The sequence below is a fragment of the Spinacia oleracea genome, chromosome 3, assembly GCF_020520425.1.
Source record: "Spinacia oleracea cultivar Varoflay chromosome 3, BTI_SOV_V1, whole genome shotgun sequence".
NCBI classification, from domain to species: Eukaryota; Viridiplantae; Streptophyta; class Magnoliopsida; order Caryophyllales; family Amaranthaceae; genus Spinacia; species Spinacia oleracea.
Genome location: NC_079489.1, coordinates 37,441,101 through 37,459,221, shown reverse-complemented (window position 1 = coordinate 37,459,221; position 18,121 = coordinate 37,441,101). Strand labels below are relative to the sequence as shown.

General features: G+C 38.4%; 2 protein-coding genes across 2 annotated transcripts; both read right to left on the bottom strand.

Annotated features, from left to right (window-relative positions):
• Positions 1-6,055: 6,055 nt before the first annotated feature.
• LOC110776381 (ras-related protein RABA4d) lies at positions 6,056-10,810 on the bottom strand. Its single transcript, XM_021980937.2, has 2 exons — positions 10,181-10,810; positions 6,056-6,965 (listed from the first exon to the last, which is right to left on the bottom strand). The coding sequence occupies exons 1-2, from the start codon at positions 10,405-10,407 to the stop codon at positions 6,524-6,526; spliced, it is 669 nt and encodes a 222-aa protein (XP_021836629.1). The 5' UTR covers positions 10,408-10,810; the 3' UTR covers positions 6,056-6,523.
• Positions 10,811-11,926: 1,116 nt separating this feature from the next.
• LOC110776380 (transcription factor bHLH130) lies at positions 11,927-15,996 on the bottom strand. Its single transcript, XM_021980935.2, has 6 exons — positions 14,926-15,996; positions 13,095-13,360; positions 12,849-13,019; positions 12,700-12,765; positions 12,547-12,615; positions 11,927-12,333 (listed from the first exon to the last, which is right to left on the bottom strand). The coding sequence occupies exons 1-6, from the start codon at positions 15,383-15,385 to the stop codon at positions 12,292-12,294; spliced, it is 1,074 nt and encodes a 357-aa protein (XP_021836627.1). The 5' UTR covers positions 15,386-15,996; the 3' UTR covers positions 11,927-12,291.
• Between the last annotated feature and the right edge of the window lie 2,125 nt (positions 15,997-18,121).

Here is an 18,121-nt window from a genome sequence, read left to right as displayed (position 1 = left end):
CCTTTCTCCTCTTGGAATCCTTTTCTCCACCTGGGGGAGAACTCTTCTCATCCTCGTCCTCAGGGCTATCTCCTAGCCTCGGCTTTCGGATGGCCGTGTGAAATGTTGACCTTGCCACTTCTTGATCGCCCTTTATCCGCTCGGCGAAGCCTGCATCCGAGACGTACATCATCATCTGATGGTATGTGGATGGAATTGCTTGTATTTTTTCGATCATGGTTCGTCCCATGATGACGTTATATACTGAGTCACAGTCCATCACCAAGAATTCCTCTCGGACGTTTCTTGCTGCTAGGCCTTGGCCGATTGTGACGGGTAGGGTGATCTTTCCTCGGGGAATAGTTGCGGATCCGTTGAATCCGATCAAGGGGTAGCTGACCTTGGTCAGTGACTCTTCTCCCTCTTCGAGGATGAGCTGCTCGAAACAGTTCCTGAAGATGATATTGACGGCGCTTCCACCATCGACTAGTACTCTATGGACGTTGTGGTTGTTGAGATCCATTTCGATCACCAACGGGTCGTCATGTTTGTACTGGGTCCCGAGGCAATCATCAGCAGTGAAGGTCATGTTCGGGGGGGTAGGCTGATTCTCCCCAACATTGCTGAAGTTGACTCGGTGGGAGAGAGCTCTTAAGTGTTTCTTGCTGGCGTGGCCGGACCTTTGTCCTCCGAACACCACTAGAATTGATTTCTTCTTTTTCCCCTCGGTCTCATGGACTCTTCTCTGGGCTTGCTCTTGTTGCTTTCCAGATGTTGCTTTCTCTTTTTCTTCCCTCTCCGTTCTACGGTCGAACAAGTATTGCTTTAGGTAGCCTCGGCGGATGAGGTCCTCGATGTTGTCCTTCAGCGAGTTGCATTCCTCAGTGGTATGGCCGAAGTCATCGTGGAACTCGCACCACTTGTTCTTGTTCCTACGGAGAGGGTTGGATCTGAGCTTGTCTGGTAGCTTCCACTTTTCATCATCTTTGTGGAGATTGAAAATTTCTCTTCGGGGTATGGCGAGTGGAGTGTAGTTGGTGTATTTGGGTTGAAATTCACCCTTTTTCCCATCCTTCTTTGGGCTTGCATCTCTTGCACCCACCTTCTCTTTCCCCTTTCTCGAGTTGCCCTCGGGCTTACTCTGATTTGTTTTGTTATCTTTCGGATCCGAGGATCCTCTTAGCCTTGCTGCAGCTTTGTTGAACTCTTCTGTTCTGATGAACGCATCTGCCATTTGGAGCACGTCCGCTATCTTGGAGGGGTTTTTCATTGTCAGTTTGTCTCGGAACTTTCCCTCCCGTAGCGCGTGCTTCAAAGCGAAGATTACCACGTTTGGCTGTAGGTTCGGAATGTTGGTGGATTCCTTCATGAATCTGGTCATGAAGTCTCGCAGGCTTTCATCCCTTTCTTGCTGTATAGAAGTTAGCTCGGCTGTGGTTCGTGATGGGAGATTGTTGCTCACGAACTGCACACAAAAACTTTTCTTCAGCTTCTTCCAACTTTTGATCGACCCCTTCGGCAGCGATCTGAACCATTCTCCTGCAACTCCTGTCAGCGTGGTTGGGAAGTATTTGCACCAACAGGCCTCGGAGTAGGGACTCAGAAACATCTGTTGTTCATAAGAGATGACATGATCCCTCGGATCCGTAGTCCCGCTGTATGTCAGGTGCGCTGGTAGTCTCACTTTGGGAATTGTCTCCATGACAATATCATCCGAGAATGGGGAAGATGCAGAAGTCATGATTCTCTTTCCTAGCCTCGCCCTGATACCTTCACTTCTCGAGTTTCCTTTAAGGGACTGCTCGGGGGCGTGTAGGGGGCTAGGAGTTCGGTCACTTCTCCTTCTCCTTCTCGACTGGCCACTGCCCTCGGGTTGTCTACTGGACCCACAGGGGCTACCCAGCCTATCATGAACTGAAGGTCGCAGTCTGCTATGGACCGAACTTCTGATCCGAGTGCGATCACTTGCCCCGCTTTGGAGAGCTTGCGGTGTTGGAGACGGCGTTGCGAACCACTCTGGCTGCTGTGCAGCTCTCTGCTGCGTATCCCACGTGCTCTCTCTCCACCTCGTCATTAGGTGCGTTCCTGACATTGTGGAGAGATCTTGCTCGGGTCTCACATTGTCCTCGTCAGTCGAGGGCATGTTCAGCAATACCTGTCGCCTGGCTCTCCTCGCCTCTCGCCGCGCTGCTGCCTGGGCTTGTTCTTTCTCGTTGAAGAGGAAGTTCTGCATGATGGTCATGGCCGCAGCGAGCTCTTCTCGAGAGGGGAGTGGTCTGCTAGTCGTGGCGGTGGCCCTTGTTGGCTGCGATCTCGCCACTGAGTGTAGCTGTTCACCTCCATCGGATTCCGAATCCGTTTGGACAAGGACATCTCCCACCTGGTTGTCATTGTTGGGCATTTCCATTTTTTACGTGGAAAGTGAAGTGTTTTTTCGGAGCTTTCAAGTGTTCTTCCCCACAGACGGCGCCAAATTGTTCCGATGTTGAAGTGGATGAAACAATGGGTTTCGAATGAAGGCTCTTTTTGTGTGTGTTGAAGATCTTGCTAGCTCGAATGTGTTGTGTCCAAATCAACCTGCGCAATAAACATGTTACTAGCCTCGGGGGTGTTTCCGAGGAAAGCCCCTCCGATGCCTAAGTAAGAACAATGCTCGGATTCTAGAGAGAGAAGTTCTCTAGAAGAGTAGTCTTAAGGCGTGAAATGGACGTACCTTGGTATGTGAGCCATGACGGCTTATTTATAGTGTTTGTACAATGATTGCCCTTAGGTTATTTATTGCAAGTGGGCCTTGGGCCTTGATTGGCGGCTGAATAGCCTTTTGGACTGTAGTGGGTTTGATGTTGTTGCTGTGAGCCTTTGGGCTTTGGACTTAATGGCCCAATCGGTATTCAATTGGGAGCCCAAACATACATTATAAATTACAAATGTAAAAATCTGATCCTATGAGATGTGACCTAATCGAACACAAGCCCTTATTCTTTTGCACTAGTTCCGGTAATAATTAATAGCTGCATAGCTATGCAGCTATCTCTAGCTGCATATGAGCTAAAACGACACTCCATTATAACATACTCATTTTTCTCTCTCCTCTAACCTCTCACCATTTTCTCTCTCATCAAAACCCATTTTTCTCTCTCATCAAACCCTATCTTCGATTTAACGGTTGCGCCTCCTGCCAATCGAATCGCCACTTCCTCAACGGCGCTCGACGTTCTCGGCTGCCGAACATCGATGCTCTGCTCTTTCCTTCCGCCGCTAACGCCATTAGAATTGCTAATGTCACCGCTGCCGACGAGATGGCATCGGAAAATATTGAAAATTAGGGTTGTTAGGTTTTTGAAGGTTAATTATTTTCATCTATCTGTCATTGTTGTTGATTATAAGAGGTTAACTTTCTCTTTTATCAATCATAATTTCGGGTTTCATCATCGTTTCCGGAGAAGTTTTTTCTAAAGGTAACTCTCTTTTGCTATATTTTGTTGTGTAAAATTTTGTAGTTTGGATGTTATTTTTGATAGATCTGCTTTGTTTATGGTTAATTGTTTACATTTTGCTAATTTAGGATTTTGATTTTTGCCGATTTTTTGGGATTTTGATGTTTCCGCTGTTACATTTGATTTTGTTGATTTTTTTAGGAATTTTTGTACTATTTTGTTGTGGTTTGGTGTTCGAATGTTCGATTGTTTCTAGATTGAATTTGTCATGTTTAAATTGTAAATGTAGATGTTCAAATCAATATTGTTGATGAAATTAATAATAACACTGTTGAGTGATGTTCAATTTTTCAACTCTCTTATTCAACCTATGAAGAATCATGTCCAACTAAATTCATCTAATAAAACTATTATATTTTCAATAGTTTTGTGTGATGTTCAGTTTCTCAACTTTTATGTTCAACTTAAATAAAATGATGTTCAACTAACTTTAACTTAAAAAATTAATATATGTTCAATACTTTTGTATGATGTTCAGTTTTTCAAGTCTCATGTTCAACTTATAAAGAATTATGTACAAAATCATATTCAACTGAAAGACAAGCAATAACAGTAATTAGCATATGTTCATTATTCTTTACTAAAAGATCAAAAGTGGCGTTGTCTAAATATTGTCATGTTCAGTTTATAATTTACCATGTTCAATTTATAAAAGATGAGGTTCACAAATAAGAACACTTTTGTGTGATGTTCAGTTTCTCAAGTTTCATGTTCAACATATAAAGAACCATATTCAACTTATAAAACTATGATATGTTCATAAATAAGAACACTTGTGTGTCATGTTCAGTTTCTCAATTCTTATGTTCAACTTATATTAGAATAATGTTCATATATTTGCCACCTCCTTGTATAAAAGAGAGTAGTTAATATATTTGCTTCTTAATCTTTTGGAATTGTTTCCTTGTTGCGAGATTTTGGTTAGTTGATTGGAGTGCGGAAAACTAATTTATTTTTTAAAAAAAAACTAATATATGTTCAATAGTTTCGTGCGATTTTCAGTTTCTTACATGTCATATTCAATTTATAAAGAATTATGTACACATTCATGTTCTCTTTACTGAAAGATCAAAAGTAGCGATGTCTAAATATTGTCATGTTCAGTTTATAGTTCATCATGTTCAACTTCTAAAATATGATGTTCATAAATAAGAACACTTTTGTGTGATGTTCGGTTTCTAAAGTCTCATGTTCAACTTATAAAGAATCATGTTCAACTAAATTCAACTTACTAAACTATGATATGTTCATAAATAAGAACACTTTTGTGTGATGTTCAGTTTCTCAAGTCTTATGTTCAACTTACAGAATCATGTTCAACTAAATTCAACTTATAAAATTACTATATGTTCAATAATTTTGTGTGATGTTCAGTTTCTAAAGTCTCATGTTCATTAATAAGGATATATGAATGTTCGATTTATGGGTTTGTAAATTTGAATTACTGTTAAAATATTTAATACTCAATTCTGGAGTAAATGTGTTTAAATCAGTAATATGTTATTTTTTTTTAGTTTCTAAAAAAATCACTTATTATTCCTAGTTATGTCAATTTTTAAAACTCAATGTTCAGTTTTAGAAATTTAATGTTCATACTATGTTTGATATCCTGTCAAGTTCATTTTTAATTAAAAAAGGTTCTATGTTCAATTTTCAGAATATAACGAGGAAAAAAGACAAAGTCGAAGAAGAGGTGGAGGAGAAGTTGGTGAACTCAATCCGTTTGCAATTGGTGGTAGAAAATTTATCGACGAGGAAGGCAAATAAGAACTATTAAGATGGAGAAAAGTTGCAGAAAAGAGAGAGAAACATAGAGGAAAGAGGAACACATAGAAGAAGAAAAAGATTCATAAATGTTCATATTTTTTATTTGTTTATTTTCCGAATGATAATTTTCTACCGAAATGTAGCGTAGTGATTAAACTTGTGCGGACGTACTAGAGTTTCTGATATATTAATTAATATTACTTAATTTGTCTAAATTATTAAAAGACAAGTATGAAGAAGGATATTTTTTTTCATATTCATTTTTTTTATCATCATGTTCAATTTTAACTGTTTCACGATGTCTAAAAAACCTCATATGCACCCAGCTCTGCATGCATAGATATGCAGCCAAAAATTTGGGCTAGTTCCGGAACTTATAAGGTGGTAACTACAAAAGTTTGATTTTTTAATGGATTTGAAGAAGTCATAATAAACTACGCCAACTCTGAATGGATTTGGTCAACACTAAATTTAGTGTGGACCATGCCTTAAATAAAGTCAACAAACTGTTCCTAATTTTGGCATTTTATTAAGATTATTATGAAAAAATGTTAAATTAGTGTCGTTGATAGATGTTGTGCTTGAATAATGTGATTTTAAGTTACAATTCGATTTTAAAAACATAGGGTTTCTATGCTTCAAAAAATGGTTATTATGTCTAAGAATTTTGGTGTTTAATTTATTATAGTTACTATATATATGAACAATAAAGGCCACTGTGAGTGTAAAGAGGGTGCTGGAGAAAACTATTAATTTTGGATCCACGCTAATATTATAGTGGATCAGATCCACGCAAGAATAATCCAATAAACTAATAACAAACCAAGTAGGGAATTTAGAAATTAGTCCATCAGAACTGAATGATATTAGATACACACACGTATATATAATAAGTCAATAATACATAATATGAACTCAAAATGATCCACAAGATTAACAATCCCTAGATTGAAAAGGACAACTAACCCCAAAATCATCCTCCCAAGAAAAACAGCAAAAACTATAATCTATTGCACTTTGGTAAAACCCACAAAAAGTTGCTCAAGTTTTCTTAGAAACAACTTCCAAATGAAAATTTTGGAAATACTTGCCAGTAATCATCATCTTCTTTCAGAAGATCTCTTGACGTACACGTAGGAAGCTTTAAAAAGATCTATACAGCGTTACATCCTAAATTCATTCGATCTCTGGACTAATCGGGTTTAGAATTTCCCTGACACAAGCTTTGGTTTAATGCAAAATTTTTGTTTTGAAAAAAAGGAGTCTGAGTTACCAATAATTTAAGTACAGCAACCTCCTTTCGGTTGGTTATTTACCTCAGGACCAGGAACAATAATCTGGGTTCCCTTGAGTAGAGCTGCATTGCTACTTACATCATAATCACCATTGACACTGAGAGTCTTCTTGCTGACTGTTCGGTATATCTCAGTCAGAACGGTTAAGAAAGCAGTCTCAACATTTGTCGAATCTAAAGCAGATGTCTCCATGAAGAACAGGTTTTCTCTCTCAGCAAACTCCTTTGCATCTTCAACTGGAACTGCCCTAAGAGAAGCCAAGTCACACTTGTTCCCAATTAGCATGATCACGATATTTTTATCAGCATGCCCCCTCAATTCATCCAGCCATCTCGCAATGTGATCAAATGATTGACGCTTGGTCATGTCATATACTAGCATTGCTCCAACTGCTCCTCTGTAATATGCACTTGTAACAGCTCTATACCTGAATACGGGAAATGATTATACACAGCAGAAGAGAAATCTAACAGAAATAATTAGACAGCAGAACTGAAGCCTAAGATACATTTGGTCATTCCACAAGCTGGTATTGCAACTTTGCTTTCAATTTCCACCGAATAATATATTACTTAGAATCTGTACATCAGGTTTGAATCATGGTCGATACAAAATAGAACCGTTAATAGGCCCATACAGCTGATACGACTGACTTGAAATTCATGCCACACCAGCATGATCCTTTACATGTCACCACAAAGTATCCTTCCGCAATGAGTAATATCAACTGTGGTCACTACCATAACTGCAATTTAGAACCCTGCTATTGATTTGTTGTGTACAATTAGGTTGCCTAAGTAAAACACGTTGTTAACAAACAACACAGGCACAGATGACAAACAATTTATTTTATTCATAACATTTGCTAAACTCTTTCAATGATTGACCATTAATGCTTTTGCCATATTTGGCCATCAGAAGCTTTAGAGATAGCAATAACATGTACGAGAAAATGTTTAAACAGAAATTAGAAAACTAGTTTAGCAAATGTTATGTTGGGGATTGTGGACATCGTTGACACAAGCAAAAGATAAATTCTGGTGTTCAAGTATCCCAGTGAAGATTGTACTTAAGGTTTTATGATCGGAGTTAATAAAAAAAGCAACACTCTCTTCTTACTTCCACCGGAAGATCTCAGCTATAATTAGTAATGAGATCAAAATGTATATTATCCCTGGAAGTAAATCTTTTCAGTAATTTCTCATCCCTCAGCACAAGTTGGTGCTCATTGTACTTCTATGAAGAAATCGTGACTCTTGGATAGTGTGAGAAAAAACATCCCAGAATATTAATCTTATCAACTGCAATAACTTATGTTTTGACCAAATCCTTTATAGGGTGTTTGGATGAAGGAATTTGGAGGGAAGAGAGATGAAGGATCCATTATTCGTTGGTTGGATATGGGATGGCGAATGGGAAGAGGATTGGAGAATTTATCATTTCCTTTTTAATAAAACCAAATCTTTTTAATGTTAAAAAAACAATCTTAATACCCCTCCCCCATCCCTTCTATTTTCTCTTCCTCCTCTTCCCTCCCATCCCCTTCTCTCTAAGATTGTCAGCCAAAGACGAAGCAGCAGTTATACGCCTTCCTTTTTCTCTAACTCAAGCTAAGTCCTGAACATATTCATTGTTGTTTCATTCTTTCCAAATTCCAGGGATCCTCTTTTGTTGCGATGTTGTCTGCATGTCTTTAAGAGTCGTTCTCAAACTCAGATGTTCTGTACATCCTAAGTCAGAATCTAATGACTGATGATGCAGACTTGATGTTATGATGCCTAAATCAAAGACTATGAAATAAACGACACCAGTGTTAACTGGAAATCAGTATGTGTTCTGATACTTGGAACAGCTACAAAAGCTAGTTTTGCTAAACTAGTCCACTGATCAATGATTCAATGGTTTAGCAGAAACACAAATTACAAAGACCTAATATTTTTAATTTCAGTTGTAGGAAGTACCAAAAGTTGTCATAGACGAAAGTCCGAGAAATGATGAATGTCTAGCTGCTTAGGAGGGAAAAGAAAAAAAATTGCCAGGGTAAATACAAACTAGATTTCTCCGGCTGTTTAAACAAAAAATACACTATTCCATATCATTCTTTAAAAGTTTCAGGCGAGTTTAATGTTGACGATTAATTTTCTCCTTAAAACACAACATATCTCTGAAGCTGGCACATTAAGAACTATCTGGTGTTTGCATAATACATCAAAGTATGAAACAACAATTGAAAGCGTCTTGCTGTTTCGGGAAATAAATTAATGTTATAAGAGATAAGGAACAAGATATTGAGGTTAAGAACGAAAGGAATAACAGCTAGAAATGATAACACAAGCCTTATCGCACCCACAACTGCAACCCAAAAAAGGTCAGAAACATCTTCAGTAGAGATAAAGAACATAAGCAAATGAAATGAAGAGTCAGAAGTGAAGATAGAGAGATGCAATAAAATTAAATCATCAACACTTCTAAAGAACAATAAAATGAAGCCTTAGGTCATGGACCATACTGGTGTAGACAAATGACATATTGTCTTTCTTATGAATCAGTAAATACTTATCTCATTTTTCTGGGGAATTATCACAATCATATCAGTATATATATTTTCTAAAGAATACAGCAAGGAAAAAAGTTATAACAAAAAGAATACAGAATCCCAATATGAACATTATGAAAAGGGAGCACGCAAAACATGTGCAAAAGATGAAGCTAAAACGAAGGCCACAAAAAACCTAACAAGAATTAAAGAAAGAATTAAAGAAAACATGTGCTCAAAACAGCCAAATCAGAACAAGCTTCCAACAAAATCTACTCTGTATATAGCAAGAGGATATGGCAGCTTTCCACTTTCCTCCCAAAAAAAGAGAGCTCTTATCCAACTCTCTCATCAAAATCTTTATCCCCACACAAAGCACACTTTGTTTATCAACGCCCCACGTGAACATTAGAGCCCGCAAAAGGTACCTCATTGTAGATAACATAGAAATGGATGGAAACATGATATGAGTACTACTAGGAAGACAAGTATAAAGCAACATGATGAAAAGAATGGTGGATTTCAACTTTTCCATAAAAAAGTTTAATCTTTATCCAAAGTTCCTTCTTCCCAATCTTTCATTTCAGCATTGAAAATGTTTCGTACCTCTATTTCTAACAAGAATATAAAACACCAGGTACCTAAAGCCAATTCTAGTGCTCAATTGGCCTACTACTAAAAATCAGTTGTATTATGGGAAGAACTATGACATTCTAATGGATTTCAAATGCTCCTAAAAATAAGTACTCATTAATAGCTAACCCAAATGTATCCCATGTAGTAAAAACTCGATTCCCATGTGACACAGACACCCCCAGAAAAGCAATTTGAAACAAATGGCTGAGTCCAATCATCACCAAGAAACAATCATCCAAAAATCTTTAAAAGGAGAAATACTGCAATTCTTGGTCAACATTACAAAAGTTCCACACCACAAACAAAACAATAACCCGAAAACCACCACAAACATACAGCAACAATGATCATGCTGAAACGAGAAGAGACACAAAATGCGCTAATCAACCAGAACAGGCGATAAACATAAGTGATCACAAAATAATTTAATGACATCGCAAGAAAGTGAAAGTGAAAATGAAAATGCAAACCTTTCTTGGCCAGCAGTATCCCATATCTGAGCCTTGACGATCTTCTGATCAATCACAAGGGTTTTGGTCTGAAATTCAACCCCAATTGTTGCTTTTGAATCAACACTAAATTCATTCCTCGCAAATCGAGCTAAAAGCTGGGATTTCCCCACAGCTGAATCCCCAATTAATACCACCTTAAACACATAATCGATTTTCTGATTAAAATCTCCGTATAAATTCGACATCCTTTATTCAATCGAATATCAAATGCAAAAATTTGACCTAAATCCCCTAAATTGCTTTTCAAAATCGGTTATTATTGATCGCAGATTTTATGATCGTACGACAATTAATTTGTACAGAAGATCGGTAATTGAATAGCTAAAATTTCTGGGTATTAATGTATGATCGAAATAAACATGAATTGGTAGAGGGTTCGGATCGTAGAATAGGGTTAGGGTTCGAATCGATAAAATAAAATTGAGAGAATTGGAGCGAAGATGATCAATGGGAAAACTGGAAGAGAAAGAGAAACAGAGGAGGGAACGAGGAAAGAGAGATCAACGGCTGAAGCGGGCCCAATTTAACGGCTTTTTACTACCTGCCTTTGTTGGAAATTTTCAGAGCCAAGCTCATCTCACTTGATTATTATTATTATTATTATTATTATAAACAAATTATTTAAAGGTTGGCCAAAGTCATCTAGCAATTTTTTAAAAAGGACATATGGGCCAAATGGCCATATTTAGGCGGCTAATGATGTGATTAGAGTTTGACTCGATTTAATGTGTGTCTCTTCACCTAAAAATTTTACAAAAATGTTTTATGTTTGAAATCATATCTTATCCGGTTAATGAGTTTCAATTAGATCTTATAAGTTGGCACTCTTAAGTTAATTTACTATCTTGTAATCAGGTCTGAGCAAATGCAATAATTTCTAATCATATCAAGTCAATCAGATTTAATCAATTTCAATAAATTGAGATAAATTCCTTTCATATAAGTTTAAGTTTCGGAAGAACACACCCTTAATATACATAGAGTTCGAAAACTTATAACGTGACTCGATTTAATAGTTAGAAAGTTCAAAAATGTATAACTCAACTCAAACTCGTAACTTTAAAATCAAACAAGATTTGTTTTATGTCTATGTTTGTCCCAAATGAATAGGACAATTTCAACTATCTTGGTCTAGTTAACTTATCAAGATTTAAACAACGCAAGTTCTTCTTATTAGAGTCTGATGATGATATAAATTTTTATATTGATTTACCAAAAAAAAAAAAAAAAAGTTGTTTTTGCGATGGACACTACTTGGGGCATGAGTTATATTAACTTGCAACTAGGAGTAAAATCCACAAGTTGTCATTATTATGGACAACTTTTGTTGATCACAGCTTGAAGAAAAGAGTAAAAGGAAGTTGGAAACTCAAGTTCTACACTACAAGGAAACCATAAAAAAAGGAAATGAGATTAAAGTCATAAAACCCATTTTTGTGAGAGGTTCAAGTACTTATTGATCTAACCCGGCCTAAACTAACCTACACCCGTAACCGTAAGCGACCCAATCTAAAAGGTACCTGCTCCAAATATGAACTAGATAGAGGGGAATTAGATATTGTTCAACCATCAAATCTTAACTGCTCTGGGAATTATTAAGGTTGTTGTTTTGTTAAACTTGTACTGCTTCCATCATCTAGTACGAGATCTAAAAGGCAACAGAAAACTTTAATAAAGTAGTCCCTCCTATTATTAAGATATTAGTGGATCCCAAGTAGGGAAATTGCTAGTTTCTATACATATTTATTGCCATATTTTTGATCCTCAAGTATTATTAAGTTTTCCACCTACATGGAAATAAGCAACAATAATTCATCAAAATCTACATTTCTAAGAAAGGTATCAAAGATCCTCCACATCCTTTGGACGAGAGCAGAAACACCCTGAAGTACAGTCCAAAACTCGGAATACCCTACTTGTTATTATTATGGAGTATATGTATTTATGCTACTCCGTATATATAATATATTATGCTGCTACTACTTCTCCTCTTCATCTTCCATCTAAAGGTCTAAGCCCATCGTTTGCGAGGAAACTGAATTGCTATGCTATGGTTGATGATTGCTGATTTAGTTAATGCACTTGCACTTTGCTCGATGATCACTTAGAACCTGCAAACAGACATAAACGTTGATAACTGTTGGATGAAACATATATGCCTTAGAGCCATTTTGGTTGTTTCTTGAAGACCAAATTGTAATTAGACAACAGTAAGAGCTTTTGAGGATCATATATACTACCTGTAGACTGTAGTGGCAATAAGCCTGAGTTTTTTACTAGAAAATATGATTCTATGAGCTGATATCGATGAGAAACCTTCTTACCTTATACTGGTCTTGAAGGTTTTTGATGTAATCAACAGCTAAATCCAGCATATCAGATGTGTTGGTTTGCTATATCATAATTCATAAAAGAGATGTTTTAATAAACACAAGTATCATGTTTTTGAAGCACATTCTACATTCACATGGACCAACCTTGTCCATGTTTGGAACGAGTTCTTGCAATTTCCTCATACGTTCACTGATTCGGTTTCTTCTCATCTGAAATCAAATACAAGTAGATAATTAAGTAGCATGCATGATTACTTTTATTAAAAACCAAAAGTTTCACGTACTAAGCTTACCCTCTCAGCAATACTTCTAGGGTGTGTTGCACAACCCCTTTTGGCTCTGACCTTACAAGGAACCACATCCTGGAAATGCAGCAGCTTCTCAACGGCAGCCATTTCAGCTGAAGTCTTAGGCAAGCTCAAATGATGCGCCAATACAGCAGGGCGGTTTGTGAGCCCACCATTCTAATAATCATTTGAAACAACAATATTAGAGAGCTATAAAGCAAGAATGGAATATTCCACAGTATAGACATTAACCTCGGAAAGACGGTGAGAAGCATCTGAGGTAGAATCATTCCAAGAAACATAAGAGTATCCTGTGGGACTGGTACTGTCAAACCCAGCATCAGTCTCATGGTTTCTGAACTTGACTCCGTCTGGACTTGATTCCTTGACAATTTCATTCCCGAGCTCAGGAATTCGTGGCAAGTGGCTCATATTCAGCCTAATAGCACGAGGACTAGATTCACCACTAGTACCATTCGCTACTCTCAAGTTCCCGAGACCCCTCATAACAGTATACCCTACAAGTTATTATCAACATCTTAATTAATCTAAATACTAGTCATTTAATTTTATTCTTCTACATTAGCACCATATGTATAGTGTAAAACTACCTTAAGAAGGCACAGTCACACAGACTAGAGGTCTAGACTCTAAAGGTGGATGCATTCAGAATCGCTAATAATACTAGAGGTGGAAGTACTCCGTATGTAGTAGGTGGTAAATTATACGCTAATACATTCTTAAATCTTAATATAATCCAAACATATCGATCAATTAATAATTAAGATTTCACATAAGCTTAAGATATTAAACAAAGCTCTGTAGTAAATCACAAAATCCAGGTATAAGACACCCAACAGTCCAACACAGCTCAGAATAAGAACTGATATACGTGGAACGAACAGTACGTGAGCCAACATATACGGATATACCACACATTTCAATCAAAATACTAGGTATCTACAATAGATAGTTTTAGTGAAATGACGACAGTAAACACAAAAAAGGATATGGCACCAAGACTTGCTGAAGTGACCACTTGATTAATTGTTCGAAAGTCAAAATGGGGATACATCATACATACATGACTGATGACTATAAATCTATGGCGCACAAACAATTCAAAGGTCCAAATCAAGGACATCAAAAGAAAGCAGCTTAATTAATTTATTGAGCTCCCATGATGGGAAGTTGGGAAGTGACTGCTACATACTGATTTAGCCATAAAAATCCATTTCTACTTTCTGCTGATCCTACCTACTAATAGTAACATTATCATTTCCGTCATTTTTACCTTGTTTTTTTTAGCTTAAAGTCACGTTCAAGCTTTTCTTACTTTTGCCACTAATTTTTTTTATGGTTAATACTCCGTACTACGGTTACTACCAAGTACCAACCCAACAAACCCCACTAGAAGTCGGGGCACTTTCAAAGGGCCTTGCCAATGCCAACTGAGTCATGTTAACCCATACGAGTTTACGACCCAATGGAGCCTTCTACTTAACCCCCCAAAAAAAAGGTACTTATAAATTACTTTTATGCAAATATAGAAAAAGGTTGTATTCCCTTTTAATCCTAAATTATGCAAAATATAGAAAGAAAAAAAATAAAGTAGTATTCCCTTTTATTATCCTAAAATTAAAAAAGTTATTGCAATAACAATCAAACTATTACCTCGAGTAAATTTGAGAAACTATGCAACAATAATCACACTGCATCCTATTATAGGCCAATGTGAAAACCAAGCTAGTTCACTTAAGGCGGTGGCGTACTACACTACTGCATTTAAAAACAATAAAGAACTCGAGGCGGCGGTGTTAAGATTTAAGATAACACTTCCTATCATTACCCAGCCATTACTCCCCCCGTCTGAAATTCATTGTCATGTTAGATAATGTAATCCGATTACTCCCTCTGTCCGGAATTAATTATCATTTAATTAATATTTATGTCCGTCCAAAATTAATTAATTAATTATCATGATAATGTAATTCGATTCAGTAAAATGACAACTGAGGTAGTACTAGACCAATACTCAAACTAGAAACTTGAATTGGTTTGCAAAATTTTAAAAAAAAATTACCATTTTGGGTGTTATTAAGATGATTGAAAAATCCAGCAGGGGAGCTATTCTGGCGATTAAGATTCAAACCACAGTTCCCCGGTCTCGTCACCGCCGCCGTTGTTGAGAGATTGATTTCCATGGAACTTGACCTTTCCAATGAAGAAGAACAAGTGCTTATACCACTCTGCTTTGGATATTGAGGAGGCAAATGAATACTCTGTTCACCCGCCGCCATTTGAGCTGAGCTTGAATATCCATTTTGAGTATTCAACCTTGGTGGCTTTCTTTCATATGATTCATAATCACCGCAATTGTGGGTGTATTCGTTGAATAAAGAACTCGGGGCCGAACGAAATCGCAACAACCCTGAACTATTATTATTAGTATTATTGTTCTGCTGCTGCTGCTGCTGCTGCTGCTGCTGATGATTATTATGATGATTATGACTAAGAAACTGGGTTTCCATATAAGAATCCATAGCAGACAAAATCTAGAAGAGGAAAGTATAGCCGCAAAGTAATCTTTCCAAGTTTAGGAAATTCAAAGTACAAGAAACAATGATAGGTTTCTATAATCGGAAATTTCTAAAAGAAGAAACGGATCTAAAAAATGGGGCAAATTTGACCTGAAAAGAGGGAGATGAACACAAAGTTGACATGGGTCAACGAGTACATCTTAGAAAGTTTAGGAAAATAAGAGAAGGGTCATTAGTCATTTGGGTAAAGTTTTTGGGAATTAAGGGGTAATGAGGATTGAGGAGAGAGATTAGATTTTGTGTAAAGCGAATCTAATCGCTAGATTTGGAAGAGATATGAAGATGGTTATGTATTTGGTTATTACTATACTGGTCGCGCCGCTTTAGCGAAATCAGAGAAAACAGTCGATGAAAACATTAAAAGAGAGGCGGTAGGCGAAAGCGAAGGCTTGAAGGGTGTGGGACTTCTGTGAAAGAGGGAGGAGAAGGAGGAGGGTGGTGGCCTGGAGGGAGAGTGTATTAATGAAAGTGATGACGGTCAAGGAGACAGCCACAGAAAATTAAACTAAAAAAATTATATAAAAATGAAGAATTTGTTGGGTTGATTTTCAATTTTCAATTTATTTGAACATTTCTTTCCTAAAGTGGAAGTGATACGGGTACATCCACTTAGATCGAACATATCTTTCTCTCATTCCTTTCTCCTTTGGTTGTCACCGTGTTTTGCCTCCTGCCGCCGCCCTTTCCCATAATTTTAACAACATTTCATGCAAACTTTATGTTCCGGTGTTGTAAAGATGGAAACAATGGGCTTCGAATGAAGGCCCTTTTGTATGTGTTGAAGATCTTGCTTGTTTGAATGAGTGGAGTCCGAATTCACCTGCACAAGAGCAAAGTCACTAGCCTCGGGGGTGTTTCCGAGGAAAGCCCCTCCGATGCCTAAGTAAGAATGATGCTCGGATTCTAGAGAGAAGTTCTCTAGAAGAGTAGTCTTAAGGCGGTAAATTGGACGTACCTTGAGGTGTGAGCCTTGGCGGCCTATTTATAGTGTTTGCATAATAAATGCTCATAGGTCATTTATTGTTATTGGGCCTTGGGCCTTAATGGATGGCTGAATAGCCATTGGTAGGTTTGATGTTGTCGTTTAGAGCCATTGGGCTTTGGACTTAGTGGCCCAATTGAGAATCAATTGGGAGCCCAAACAACATGCCCCCCAGACCCGGTCCATTTAGAATTAAATGGGTGGGTTTCCAGCTGTCAGAAGTCCGAAGGTTCCCTCTCTTTTTTGAAAAGGGATGATTTGCATTGATGACAAGTGTTGGGAATTGTAATGTGTCATGGAGATCGTGGGTTTGAGGAAGTTGATGCGCCCTTTATCTTTTCTATAAATACTGGGTGCTTTGCTCCCTTTGAACTTTTTACTCCTTATTTCAAACCCATTCTCTCTCTAAATTCCGGCGATCGCAGTGCAATTTGCTTCTTCAGATCTACGAAATTCGGCCAACTTTAGACTTCGGGAACTTGTGTTGTTCGCTTTATCGGCGAATTCCGCTTCGGAAAAAGGTAATTTGCTTCTGAGTTCTCCTTTTTTTCTTCGCTCTTCCTTCTACCCCTCAATCTAAACCCTAGATCGAGATTTCGCGACCATGGCAAAGAATAGGGGCAAAAGCAAGTTCGTTGTTGGTTCCTCTAGTGAGAGAGAGAACGTGCCTTCGGGGAGGTTACCGAAATCTTCGAGGGGTCGACCTTCGGAGAGGCCGTTGGTGAAGAGTTCGATTGGTTGGGATGCTTCCGAAGATGAACGCGCAACCTCTGGTGAGAGAGCTGGCTTTTCGGGTGCTCGTCGTCGTTACTCCGAGTTTCCAGTTCATTGGACGGAAGCTGATCCGAAGGGCAAGTATGCCTCAATTTTGCATGAGACCACGCAGATCGACGGTCCGTTGGAGAAATCGGTCAGCGGTGACTGGTTGGTGGAAGCGAAGTTAGGGAATTATCATCGGAAGGCCGAGGAGCTATACGGAATTCAGCATGCCTTGGGGTACTGGTGCGAGCTTCCTGAACAAGAGCGTCCTCGGGTGACTCATCCACCGAGGGGGTTCATTTCCGTGTATACTCACCATTTGGAGAATGGTCTCCGCTTTCCTTTGGATCCGTTCGTATCCGAGCTTTTGGTGTCGTACAACATTAGTTTGGCCCAGCTCACACCCAAATCTATGAGGCACATAATCGGATTTAGATGGGTGTGTGACTTCGTCAATTTCCCTTGCTCTGTCGCTATTTTTCGGGATCTTCACGATCTGGTTCTCAACCATGCTTCCAAGGGTGATGGGTATGGTTGGTGGACCATTGTCAACAAGAAGTCCCGAAAGAGGGGGGATCCGAACTACATCACGGCGTACCCCTACCTTAGCTCTGACCACAATTGGAAGACGGAGTGGTTGCTCGTCCGTGTGCCGACGGATCCGAAGCATCCCAACTTTTATCGTCCTCCGAAGTGGTTCGTGGCTCCTGATCCTGATATGAGGGGTGTGGCAGCTCCAGATCGGAACCATCGCCACTATGTGGACCTCCTCCAGTGGTTCTTGGCTCAAGAGGATAACCATCGACTGCCGTCTAGCTGGCTCCCGAATCTCAATTACATTTTGAGGGAGGACATTCTTGCTGTTGCCGGTCTCAGCAGGATTTTTGACAGGGGTAGGTGTCTTTCGGCTGAGACCGTTTTTTCAGTGAGTTTGTCCT